The sequence below is a fragment of the Sminthopsis crassicaudata genome, chromosome 3, assembly GCF_048593235.1.
Source record: "Sminthopsis crassicaudata isolate SCR6 chromosome 3, ASM4859323v1, whole genome shotgun sequence".
Classification (NCBI taxonomy): domain Eukaryota; kingdom Metazoa; phylum Chordata; class Mammalia; order Dasyuromorphia; family Dasyuridae; genus Sminthopsis; species Sminthopsis crassicaudata.
The window spans coordinates 487,813,745-487,828,106 of NC_133619.1; the positions used below are offsets into that span (position 1 = coordinate 487,813,745).

At 31.1% G+C, this 14,362-nt stretch overlaps 1 protein-coding gene across 11 annotated transcripts in view; it reads right to left on the minus strand.

Moving 5' to 3' along the window:
* ZMYM2 (zinc finger MYM-type containing 2) overlaps nt 1-14,362 on the minus strand; it is an 80,183-nt gene that overhangs the window by 30,792 nt on the left and 35,029 nt on the right. For 10 of the 11 annotated variants that reach the window (XM_074303705.1, XM_074303706.1, XM_074303709.1 and 7 more), the window contains 3 exons: nt 12,720-12,885; nt 11,646-11,858; nt 7,820-7,891 (listed from right to left, as the gene is read on the minus strand). In XM_074303705.1, the coding sequence (XP_074159806.1) occupies nt 7,820-7,891; nt 11,646-11,858; nt 12,720-12,885 (451 nt within the window). Of the gene's footprint in view, nt 1-6,047; nt 6,321-7,819; nt 7,892-11,645; nt 11,859-12,719; nt 12,886-14,362 lie in introns of those variants that run through there. The other variant, XM_074303714.1, reaches the window with a different exon arrangement.

Below are 14,362 nucleotides of genomic sequence, written 5' to 3' on the forward strand. Positions count from 1 at the left end.
ATGGTATTTTGATTGGAAACATTTATAAAAGTAAGCAAATATTACTTTGACAAATCAAAAAACCATATAAATCAAAAAGCTAATAAATTCAATCAAATTAATCTGTTTTACTTTTTTTGACTGGCTTTTAGTAAGAGTTTAAATATAATGTATACAAAACAAAAGTGACAAGTGAAGAACCAAGAGACCATTGTACATAGCAACAAGATTATGTGATAACCAACTGTGATGGAAACAGCCATCAGCATCCAAAGAGACCATTATGGAGAATGGAAGTGGATCACAGCACAGTATTTTCACCTTTTTTGTTGTTTGCTTATTTTTTTTTCTCTCATTTTCCCCCCCTTTGAAACAGATTTTTCTTGAGTGGAATGATAAATATGGAAATACGTTTAGAAGAAATACACATGTTTAATCTGTATTGGATTACTTGCTTTCCAGGGGAGGAGAGAAGAGGGGGGAGAAAAATTAAAAAACACAAAGTTTTGCATGTATTTTGGAAAAATAAAAAACTATTATTACTTTAAAATAAAAGTCAAGACTGTCAGGAATTCAGCTGACAAGAAAACATAGTCCATAATTATGGAAACATTTGGGTATGAAATTTTAAAAAAATAGCTTCCTCATAATTATGGGTACAGATTACCAAAACCTCAACAGTTTACAGTTATTTTAAACAAAGATACTAACTTCCAAATATATTATCTATCTTTTAAATAGTTTTCTTCTCTACCAAATTCACATCACATGCAACTTTGGATTACAGATAAACTAAACAAGAATTCAAAGCACTCAACTATGTGATTATTTAGGAAGAACGGCACACATTTCTTTGTGGCTAACAAGTTTGCAAAGGTTTGAATTCAGAAAATATGAAACATAATTGCAAACAAGGTAAATTCCCAGAAAATAATAATAATTTAAATGTAAATTTAAAAATGAATCCCTAGATTGAACTCCAAATAATTTTTGAATAAAGATTTTTGTCACTTTTGGGCATACTGAAAAGATTGCAATGCAATCTGTGATGACTAAAACAATAAAAGAGCTGCAGTGTTTCCAAGATGTAAAAGGAATTAATTCCATTTTACAAGAACAAAAGGCATTCAAACTAATATATGTTCAAAGGACAGTGAAAGGTGGTTCTCAATTTAAAAAATCCAACTTATCAATAAGACATGATGCGGAAAAAATGTTGAAAATCAGTCAAAGAAAAATGCGAATTAAACCAAGTCTAAGTTTGCTTTATACCTGGGCCTCATATTTGCTAACTGTACACTAGGGTCAGGGTGGAGGACAGAGATTTCTGTTACCAGAAACAGTTCCAAAATGAAAAAGAACAAAATGAAAAGTACATTAAAGCTGATGGTCATTCAGAACCAGAATACAGGCCAGGAGAAAAGTAACAAGACATACCATCTTGAAAGAATTGAAAACTTATATATTGCCAGAATTAGCTGAAAACAACAGCATGAAAAACCCGAACTTTGAGAGAATGATGACTCCATCCCAGGAGCAGAGACCAAGTTTAAACTAAAGAAGGTAACACCTTAAAAAAGAAAATTGGCAAAATAGAAAAAGATAAAAAAATTCACTGAAGAAAATTCCTTAAAAAGTAGAATTGGTCAAAGAAAAAAGGAGATACAAAAGGTTACTGAAGAAAATAATTCCTCAAAAATCAGAAAGGGACAAGTGGAAATTACCAAATACATAAAACAACAAAAATACAATAAAATCAAAAGAATCTCATTGGAAAAACAACTGACTGGAAAATAGGTTAAAGACAGATAATTTAAGAATTAATGGACCACCTAAAAGCCATTACTCCCTCCCTAAAAAAAGGCCTAGACATATTTTAAGAAATTACAAAGAAAAATTGCCCCACATCCTAGAACCAAAAGGTAATAGACATTGAAAGAAGCTTCCAATCACCAATGAAAACTCCCAAGAATATTATACCAAATTCCAGAGGTCTCAGGGTAAAGGAGAAAATAATCCAAAAAGTCAGAAAAAAACAATTCAAATATAGTACAAAAGTTAGCACCTTCAACATTAAGAATCAAGAGGGCTTAGAATGCTATTCCAGAAAGTAAAGGAGCTAAAATTACAATCAAAAAGCACTACCCAGCAAAAATGAATATAACCCCTCAGGGGAAAAATGAACATTTAATGAAATTAAGTACAATGAAGCAGTCCAGAAGAAAAATAGGCAGATAAAGATTTTCACTTGTTCCCAAATTAATTATAAATTTCTCTGCTTAGTTTTAAAAATCCCTAAATAATCTAGCTGCATCTTTCATTTTCAACCTCACTGTATGTTATTCTCCCTTTCAAACTTTGAGTGAACCAAACTAGTCTTTGAACTATTTCTAATGCCAATAATGCACACCCTAAAAATTGTGTGAGGATACACAGCATATCCTCAATGTATCTTTCTGGCTTTATTGAGTAACACCAGCTCTCCTACACTGAACATATATATGATCCAGTCAAACCAACCAACCAATCTCTCTATTTATCATGTACAAAATTCTATACCATCTTTCAAGGCCTTTCACTAGCCAAGCTCCTTCTCTATTATACACTCTCCTCCAACCTCTTCAAACACTTTTTTTTTTTTATGCCCAGAGCCTGGCCCATATTAAGTACTTGATACTTGCTGATTGGATTGATTATTCCATTGAAGATAGGACCAAATAGAATTACTTTCTGAACTGAACCAAACTAAGTGGTTGCAAAGATAAAAGAAAGTGAAAGAAAGTGAAACACATCATCTTAAAAATTCATAAAAGTTCAGTACAGTATGAGATATAACCTAGATCCAAAAGTTTAAAACTAGGATACTTTTATCACACTCAAGTTTTATCTTTTTATCTTTCCTTAGCAAATGATTCCTTCCCCATTGCCTATCAAATGAAACAAAAACTAAACCAAAAACATGACCCAAACTACTGTCCTATTTTGGATATTCCTTTCTCTGCTAAATTCCTTTACTGTCCACACAAACCCACTTAAACTGAAACTCAATTTTAGAAGAAAATTAGATTACATATCTTTCAAGACATAACTCTCCTGTCCTTTACCTTAAAACTTTTTTGACTAGTCATCTCTTACAGTTCTCAGACCAAAATGTCACCTTATTTCTTCATAACTAGATTACTTGCCTGCCACCCCATTCTCAACTCAAAGTCTCCCTACCCTATCTGTGCTCTCACCCAAGTTCATTTCTCACTTTTATGAATAATACACATCAATCCTAACTCTTATTCTTCACCTCTAACTTAGTATGATATTTCCACCTATATGTTTGGAGAAACAGGATATGACACATTAGTTTTTGATTTTGGCAAGACAACTAGTTGGAGATATCTACATCCTCACCTCTCACATTTTTTCCCTTCATTTTTCATTCTGGTTTTAATCAACTAACTCTCCTACAGACTACTGAGGTAGTCTTCATATTGACTCCAGTACTTCTCTTGGAACAATAACTTGCATACTTTAATGGTATTAAATACAAGTGGAAAAATACATTTAAAACTAAAGTAAAGCCATCCACTCTACAAAGTATACTTGTATGACACCTCAAAGAAAGATGATTCTAGATAACTAGTGACAGAGAAACACACATATAAACACAAAAGGTTATCTCCTGTCCCCTTTATGCTAATTAACTGAATTTCTATTGGGGAATAATATAGTCGACAGAGGTAAGATCCATCTCTGGTTTAATAGGGACTTATTTGCAAACACCATATCCCATTTTTAAGCAAAAGATATCTTCACAGTTATTCCTTTGTATTTATGTTACTGAGTACAACCTATCTGTACATAACTTGACAAAAGCCTATTTTATGGTTGTAAATGATTTACCAAATAAATGAAAACTTTGAAATTAATTAATGTAAATTAATATAAACTACTTGCCTCCCTTCCAAGGCAAAAAATAATCAAAGGAAATGCTATGAGTGTTAAGTATTTATCAGGATCACTGATTTTCAAGAAGTGAATTTATATAGAACTTTAAAATTGGCCATTTCCTTTATACCCTTTATCTCATATCTCATATGATTCTCACAAAATATATCCTATGAGATAGGTACTAAAATATGATTATGATTACTTGACTGAAAAGAACATTCTATATGGATACAATTAATAGAGTAATTTAAAAGGCAGGTAAATTTTCCTGAAATACTGAGTGTTTTTAACTATTCCTACAATACCTTCCTAATACATAAGGAACTGTCCATTTCACCTATAAAATTTTCTATCCCATATTTAATTATGAACTTATCAATCCTATCAAACTGAAAACTTCTTCCTTGTCCTACTTTGTAATGTCTCCTTTTATGCCCAATGTGTGTACCCAATTGAAGTTTGTGTTCTTATAGAATACAAAATACAAAACTACAACTCTGCCAAGTAAATTCCCAATAGTTTTATTGAATGTGGAGTCTTAAGTTTGGATATACCCAAACACTGGTCCTATATTCATTTGCTTTTCTCTAGTGAGCACCCAATCTGTTCGATAGAACTGTTTCTTAATCACTACTAAATTATCTTGATGTTTACTACTTTTTGACAATCTGAAAATTTGGTAATAATGGTAGGCCCCTTTCCTTTACACACACCCCCACACACAATTTCCTTTAACTATTGGACCTTTTATTCTTTCAGATGAGTTTCGTTCTTCTAGCTCTTTTAAAGTAATACTGTAATTGACATAGCAATGAATAAGTCAATTGAAGTAGTAAGGTCATTGTTTTTATACTGATTCATGACTTAGATCTGCATTTATCTGTATAAAGAGACTTATGGATCTATCTACATAGAGAGTTCCTGTCGGGGATTTGGCATGTTGATTCCCAAATGGTTTATGCTTTCTATAAATGATTTTAAATGAAAATTAATTTTTATATCCCATCCTACCTATTGGACTGACAACTGCTGATGAAATGGAGAATAGCTATATGTTATGATATGTGAAGGGAATAAGCATTTATTCAGTGTCTATTATGTGCCAAGCATTATTCTAACTGCTTTACAAATAACATCTTATTTGACACTCAAAAAAAAAAACAAAAACAAAAAAAACAATAGAATTAGACCCTACTATTATCCCCACTTTGTCATTCGTGAAATTAAGGCGCATAATGATTAAATGACTTGCCCAGGATAAACAGTGTCTAAAAGAAAAATCAAGTCTTCCTGATCTTACACCTTAGCTAACATATATGATATAATACTACTGTGCTCTAAGAAATCATGAAATTCCAATTAAAGAAAATTAGGAAAAGATGCATGAGCAAAATACAACAATAATGTTGTAAAAACAAACAACTTTGAAAAATGTAGGAATTCTCATCAATGTGATGAAGCATGCTACCCAATTCATAAAAAAGAGGTAATGAAAACAAAACTATAGCTTAACACATATTTTGGATAGGGTGACAACGTGGGAATTTTTGTTCACTATACATCTTTATAGCAGATTTAAGGTTCCTCACCCTTTCTTAATCAAGATTGGGGAGAAAAGGAGATTTCCAGTGAGTGGAGGAAAAAAAATCTAATTAATCTAATTACTCTAAAATCTAAATATTTAAATAAAAGTTGATTGATTTAATATTAAATTTAAATAAATTACAAATATGCAATATTTTTATAATTTAATAAAAAAATTTTATTTTAAAATAAAAAACATATACAAGTACATGGTACAAAGAAAATCAACAGACCCTTTTGAATGATGGTCAGGAAATTTTTATTCTATTAAATTTAAAAAAAAAAAAAAAAGAAATTTAAAAGTTTAGTCATTTTGCTAGCAAAATAAAAAATGGAAATGATATATGACCAAATTCAGAAAGGAACTTTACACTCATTATAAACCTCTATGGAAACCACACCATATACTACACACACACACACACACACACACACACACACACACACACACACACACAATCTATTTCCTATTATCTTTTAATTATTACAATAATATTTAATGTTCAATGCTGGGGAAGATATGTACAGCAGAACAAATGTGTAGCCATTCACAATAACATTAACAACAGAAATCAACAGGCCAACTCAAGTGGACTTGTGATGGGGAGAGCCGTCTGCATCCAGGAAAAAGATTGTCAGGACTAAGTGTGGATCACAGCATAGTGTTTTCATCTTTTTTTTCTTGTTGTTTGCTTGCATTTTGTTATCTTTCTCATTTTTTTTCTCCTTTTTGATCTGATTTTTCTTTTACAGTATGATGAATGTGAAAATGTGTGTAAAAGAACATATTTTACACATATTGGTTTGCTTGCTGTCTAGAGTAGGAGTAGGAGAGGGAGAGGAATTTGGAATACAAGGTTTAGCAGGGATGAATATTGAAAAGTTTTTGCATATGTTTTGAAAATAAGGTATTATTGCCTCCCCCCCCAAAAAAATGAAGTAGGATGCCAGATTTAAGGAAAAAACTTGTAATTATTTATTCTTAATTTCTTCCACTGCATATGTAACAAAAATCTTGTATATGAAAACTGAAATGGAATTGTGATTGCAATGCTTTAGCTGAAAAACACACATATTAGGCAAACTTAAGTTGAAAGGATTTCCTATACACAGATAAATCATATGTAGTAAACTATCTGAAGGTAAAACAGCACATAAAGAAATCACAAATTATTGAAATATAAAATACTGTTAAAAAAAAAAAAAAAAGAAGGCCATGTAGAACACATAAAGGTAAAGTCTTTTGTAGTATTATTTTTTATATTATTTATTACATTTATAAAGCCTACCTAAAGTCTTAACATGTTCTACTATTCTCTCTCAATGTCTTATAATGTTAACAATATAATATTTTTTATATAAAGATAACATCATTCTACAAGGGTTTCCTCAATGACACCATAAGGCATACCCATTTAAATGCCTTTGCTTTTTAGTCAAGGTCTTTTAAAAATCTAGCTATAGTGCCCATACTATTTCTAAGATAAGCAGCCCCACAGATTCTTTATAAATAAGATTTTTATCAGTCAGCCCACAATGAACTCCTTTCAATTATTATCGCAGTTAATTTTCTGCAAAATATAAATGCAGGTTTTTCTGATTTAACATGTGTAAGCACCAAAAATAAGTAACTATTTAAAGTTTTTAATTGCTGCCTAGGGCTGACAAAAAGTCAGGCTAGATGGCACAGTGGATAGATCTGAGTTCAAATCCAACCCTAGACACTTAACATTTAGTAGCTGTGTGACCCTGGACAAGTTATTTAAAACAAAAAATAAAAAAAAGAAAAAGGGAAAGTTCTGTACAGCACAGACACTTAAAGTTTATATTTAATTAAAATAGAATGTAAAGCAATTTCAAGCAAAAAATTGAAGTTTTAGTCATACGTAGTTTGAGGTTAAAATAGCTGAGAAACTATATTTCATTTACTGAAGATGGGACACTGCAACTATTATAAGACAAGGTTCCGTGTTGGGTTATTTTTGTTAAGCTGCTTTGTTTCACCCTTTTAAAATCTTTTGTTAAAATGGATGGCTTAATATAGCGGAGGGGGTGGAGGGAAGGAGAGGAAAAGTTGGAACAGAAAGTTTTGCAAGGGTCAATGTTGAAAAATTACTCATGCATATGTTTTGTATATAAAAAGCTATAATTAAAAAAAAAAAAAAAAAAAAGGATGGCTTACTAGAGAAACAGGAAAGATTTAACCAAAAAAAAATTGTATAAAACCAAGAGATAAGAATAAAAGTAAAGCTAAAACCATTTTAAAACAGATTCTGATAAGATCATACTGAAAAGGCAATAACAGAATTCTTACCTCTGACTGCATAAGGAAGGAATCCTGCATGTGGTCTCTAACCTCCTTCAGGAAGCTGGGATGACTACCTACCTGGAAAAAGATCAAAAAATTATATTTGCACTATTGATTAGAGAAATGCAAATTAAAACACTGGGGAATCACCTCACACCTTAGATTAGCTAAGATAAGTAGAAAAGATAATGATAAATGTTGGAAGGGATGTGGGAAAATTGAGACACTAATGCATTGCTGGTGGAGTTGTGAAATAATCTAAGAGCATTTAGGAATTATGCCCAAAGGATTATAAAACTGTTCATACCCTTTGATCCAGCAGTGTCATATCACTACTTGGTCTGTATCCCAAAGGTTTTATCAAAGAGGGAAAAGGGATCATATATGCAAATATGTTTGTAGCAGCTCTTTTAATGGTCAAAGAAACTGGAAAGTGAGTGACTGCCCAACAATTGAGGAAAAGATGAATAAGTTGTAGTATTTGAATATAAGGGATTACTACTATTTTATAAAAAATGAGCAGAATGATTTCAGAAAAGCCTGGACTTATAAGAACTGATGCTGATTGAGGTGAACTTAAATACTATGAGAACATTACACATAATAATACCAAGATTGTACAATGATAAACTGTGATATACTTAGCCCTCTTCAGTAATACAGCTATCCAAAACAATTCCAATAGACTTGGAATGGAAAATGCCATCCACAACCAGAGAAAAGAACTATGTAGAGTGAATACATATCAAAGCTTAAAACGCATTTAAAGTAACTGTTCATATAAAACATATCAGATTGCTTGAGGTCTTGGGGAAGGGAAAGGAGAAGAGAAAGGGAAAAAAAAGAAAAAACATTTTGAACTCAAAATCTCACAAATGTAAATACTGAAAACTAACTTTACATGGGATTGGAAAGAATACTTTTAGATTAAGATATTACATTTGGCAAAAAATTGAACCACTAAAATTTGAATAATTCTCCCTTACCAGATGAAGAAATAAATCCAGAATGAAAGAAATTAAGTTGGAAAGAAACAGAGGTGAAAGATAGATTATACTCTATCTCAATTTATACTCTAATAATATATTATTATACTCAAATTATACTCTAAATTTGCTTTAACATGTCTCTCACTCTCAGTCATTACCCAGTTAGCTTATATTTGGAAAATTCCAACTTTAATTATTAGCGTGAAGAAAAAATGAAGTGCCACTTAATATCTCTTAGATTGGCCAAGAAGAAAGGAAAAGACAATGTTACATGTTAAAGGGGATGTGGAAAAACTGGGGTACTAATGCTTTATTGGAGGAGTTGTGAAATGATCCAACCACTTTGAACAGCAATTTGAAACTATGTCTAAAGAGCCATCAAACTGTGAATACCCTTTAATTCAGCATTGTCTCTACTAGATCTGTATTCCAAAAAGATTATAAAAAAAGGGGAAAAGACCAATATATGCAAAAATATTTGTAGCAGCCCTTTTTGTAGTGACAAGGAAATTAAGTGGATTCCCATCAGTTAGGGAATAGTTGAGTAAATTATGGTATATGAATATGATGGAATGATACTGTTTTATAAGAATGATGAGCAGGCTGATTTCGTGAAGGATTTACATGAATGGATGTTAAGTGAATTTGAATAGAGTCAAGAGAATACTGTACACATCAACAAGATTATCAAGAGAATGCAAATTAAGACAGCTCTGAGGTACCACACTTCATACCTCTGAGATTGGCTAAGATGACAGGAAAAGTTATGAAAAGATCCAATTATTCTTTAGAACACTTTGGAATTCTGCCCAAATGGACATCAAAATGTGCATACCCTTTGATCCAGCATTGTCTTTACTGGGTCTGATCATAAAAAAGGGAAAAGAACCCACATGTGAAAAAGTATTTGTAGCAGTACTTTTTGTAATGACAAGGAAGTGGAAATTGAATGGATGCTCATCAGGTGGGGAATGACTAAATAAATTGTGAACATAATAAAATATTCTTCTACAAGACGCAATGAGTAGGGTGATCTCAGAAAACCCTGAAAAGAGTGAACTGTTAAATTGATGCTGAGATGATTAGCATCAAGAGAACACTGTAGATAGCAATAAGATTATGAAATCATCAACTGTGATGGATTTGGCTCTTCAACAATGCAGTGATTGAAAGCAATTATGATAAACTTGGAATGGAAAATGCCAAAAAACATCCATAGAGAACCATGGAGTCTAAATGTAGATTTTTACACATAGCATTTTCACCTTTTTAGTCATTTTTCCTTTTTTGGTCTGATTTTTTCTTACATATTGGCAATATGTTTAGGGAAATTGTATTTATTTACCCTATTATCAGATTGCTTGCTTTCTTGGGGAGGGGGAAGGTGAAGGAGAAAAATTTGGAACACAAAGTCTTATAAAAATGAATGTTGAAAATTAATCTGAAAAAAAATTTTTTGTTATGATATGAATAAGCCCATATGCTTTGATCCAAAGATTCTAAAACTATGTATATACTCTGAGAAAGCAAGTGACAAAAAGAGAGATCCCCACATACATTTGTGCAGGTAGAATCCACTAGCAACTAAAAAACAAGAGTGTTGAGGGAAAGGAAAGATGAAAAAAAAGTGGAAAGCTAACCTAGGTAAGTAAAATCAAAAAGGTTAAAGCTTAGTATTAAAGCTCTTTTTTAAAATTTCAACTATGCTACATGTGTCTCAATTATCTGCCATAAAAGATAGGAATTTATCTATGAGACTTTACCTAAAGTTAGCTAAAAAATACAGCACTGGGTAAAAAATATATTAATTTTTGCTTATTATTTGTAGCCACAATTTTAATCTCTAAGTCACTTCAACTTTCCTGTTTCTATACTTTCATTTCATAAAATTACAGTATTATATAGAAGTCTTTGCTCTTGAAAAAAACGGCAATTTAATTCAGCTTTCCATAATTATAAACCCCAATTTACTTACCCTATCACACCACAGGTAAACTATCTGATAGAATAGATTATTTGATGATCTATATAATGGAAAGCTACAGAAAAGGCAAAGGACATAATAAGGAGATAATTATTTTTCCTTCAATAAAAACTATGGCAAAGGACATAAGGAGATAACAATTATTTTTCCTTCAATAAAAACTATCTCAATAACACAGCTCAAATATTATCCTTAAAAACTCATCTACGAAATAACCTAAAACTCTTTATAGTCATTTTTCCCTACTATTCCCAATTAGATTGTCCCTTAATTTTTCTTCATTAGGCTATAAGGATTCTTAATGCTACTCCTAAAGTAATTTTATCTACAAATCCTTCATGATCTAAAAGTGACTTCCAACCAAATTAAAAAATGTAAATAACAGAACTATCTTCTTCCACAGATAACTGTCTAAACCATTGGCAATTAAAACACTAGTAAACAGAATCCAGGTTTTTTTTTACTTTTTAAATACATGGCGTTTTTCTTCATCCAGATCTTAGAAGGGCCTCCAAGGTCATTAGAGGTCTTTAATCAAAACCTAGATATCCACTTTTATGTATTATAATTAACTCTATTATGTAGACAATTCTAGTTGGGAAGAGTCACTGAGATTCCTCCTGACATTGAAATTTGTGATCTTTTAGTTTTGTTAAGCCTAACTTTTTAAAAGGAAAAAAAATTTTTCAAAACTTTATGTAAAGAACTCACTTTGGATAATTACCAAATTATGAAAATAATACTAAATTGAAAATAAGGTCTCAGTTTCCAAAATAAGCCTTATGAATAGAGATAAAAGATGTCACTTCATTTCACACACATTTTTTAAAATTAAAACTATTTTTATTAAAACAATTACCTGTTTGTATTCACTGACACAGCTTTGGCAACAAAATCTTTTCTGCTGGCCATCGATAATAAGGACATTGTTGCCAGCCCCTTTGCTAGGCAAGTACTCTCCACACTGTTCACAGCAATTCATTATTAAGCCATTTGCCATTCTATACCTATTAAAGCAGTGGTCACTACAGAGCTTATGAGTCATGTTTTTAAAGCTTACTTCATGGCGAATCTAAAAAGAAAAATGAAATACAGGATTAAAGATGACACTACAATAAAAAAAAAACTAGTTATCATTATGAAAAGACAAAAGATTTAACTCCCCTGAAGAAGGGGAAGTGAAAGTAGATTCGATCTAGATTTTTTGAAGTAATTTTTTTAAAAATTTAACTCAATCCCATTTTAGAGATTAAAAAAATGAGCCTTCCTCAAAATAAAGCTAATGTGGCTATAAAGACAAGACTAGGTGACTTTCATTTTCAAAAAATAGAAAACTGACAACCAACTAGCTTTGAAGGATAATGATTTTGCCCAAGAAGAGCAATGGATCAAGAATTATTTAAAAAAAAAAAAAAAAAAAAAAAAAAAAATTCAAAGATTTAAAAACAAATACTAAACTAACAAAGTGAACTGTTGCGTATGAAGATTTAAAAGGAATGAAAACATATTTATTAAAATGCTTGATCACCCCCCACCTCAATTCTGAATAATATCATTACTTAATTTCCCACCAATCACCTTGTTGCCAACCTATTCTCAATTTACTTTTACAAATGAGGAAGGGAGAAAAGAAATGTGTAGAGACATGAGGAAGAAGACTACAGACTTTAATAAACTCACTCCTACTCAAAAATTACCCAAATGAAAAATGTAAAATCTATATATTTTTACTAGAAAAAGTAAAACCCATTTCAACCAAGTAGATAAGTATACAGTACAGTTGAAATCTATTTTCTTTAATTCTTTCTTCAAATGCCATCAAGGGTATCTTGCCAACCGAATTAAAAAACAACAACAAAAAAAACAACCTAGTATACACTAATATAGAAAAATAAAGCTTAAACAATCATTAATAAACATATAGAATACAAACCTCTGTTAGTTTGCCACAAATTGTGCATCTTGATTTATTTAAGACTCCTTTTGAAGGATTCTGTTTGTCTTCATAGAGTGACAAGCATGAAGTACTACAGAATTCCTGGAAGGATTCACTTGAATCCACTTGGGCAACAATGGTACCTTTCATTGTTGTTATGTCTCTAAAAGAAGAAAAAAAAAAAAGGTGGGAAAAATCACATTTTAATAAAGCATTTTTTAAAAAAATTATTAAATCCTTACTACCTTCAAATGTATATTTATACAGACTCAACCAAATTCTAAAGAATGGAAGTCCCAGTAGGAGGCTAAGTGGAAGGATGCAGTAAAAAGACCACTTTAAGATGTTTATGATACTAAGAAAAGATATTAGAGTCAATTACAAATATATGTGAACACATGCCAAGCTACAATCTAGTCCTGTAAGACAATATGATTCAAGGTAATAGAATACATTCCAGTCTGTAAAAATTCCACTAAGCAAACAGCAAATGAATAAACTTCAGACTAGAATCAGAAAATTATATAAGAATAGGTCCAAAAATACATTCATTTTAAGGTTTTACCTCAATAGTAGGTATGATATAGTGCATTATAGCATTAAAGTTGGAAAAAATAACAAGCATTTGTATGTTGTCAGGTACCATGTTTAATGCTAAATAATTTAGCTAAATGCTAAATTATTATCCCATTTGATCCAAAATCTTGGGAGGTAGGTGTAAGTATTATCCCCATTTTACACGTGAAGAAACTGAAGCATGCAGAGAATATAGCATCCAGGGATATATAAATAATAAGTGTTGGAGGTCAAATAGTGTACGCCTGGAATTCTATCTACTGTAGGAGAGCACTACCTCATGTTGTGATAAAAAACAAAAAGTGGTAAGATTTATAGTCAGAAGGGAAATTTGAGATCAACTTTGAACCCAAACTCCCTCATTTTAAGGTGAGGAATTGAACCTCCAGATTAGATGATTTGCCTTAGGCCACAAAGATAACAGATTTTCCAACAGATTCTTTTTTTCAAATACAATTTGAAAATCAATAGATGCTTAGAGAAATCAACAACTAAATGTCTTCTAAACTATACAGAATTTAAAAATAACTTTATTCAACTACAGACAGGAAGATCCTCCCCTTTACTTGAATGAATATTACATAGTCTTTTTCACCAAAGCTATTAAGTGGCAAGGCAAGATAGATCCCAATTCAGAAAAAAAACTTATATAAATAGAAAGTGAACATCACTTAAAGCAAACTATTCTCAAAACAAAACCAAATTATTTTAATGGTTTGTTCAATGTTTTAAAATAAATAAAAATCCAAGTACATTCCCCCAATATACTTTTTGAAATACACTAAATAAAAATTTTGTCATTAATAAAAATATAATCCTAAATAGCTATAAAATTTCATTTGACATCAAGAATTTACTTTACTCAACTAGGAACACAGATACTGCCAACTATTAGAAAAGAACTACCCAGACTACCATCCTACCAAATTCTAAAGCCTTCTGCCTAAAGCAGTTTAAAGGATCAAACTCCCCCAGAAGCCCTTCTGACAGTGTAACTCTCCAAATATCACCCTGTGATAAACTTTAGGAAACAACAAGATAAGAGAGCATTGGAAGACATAAAA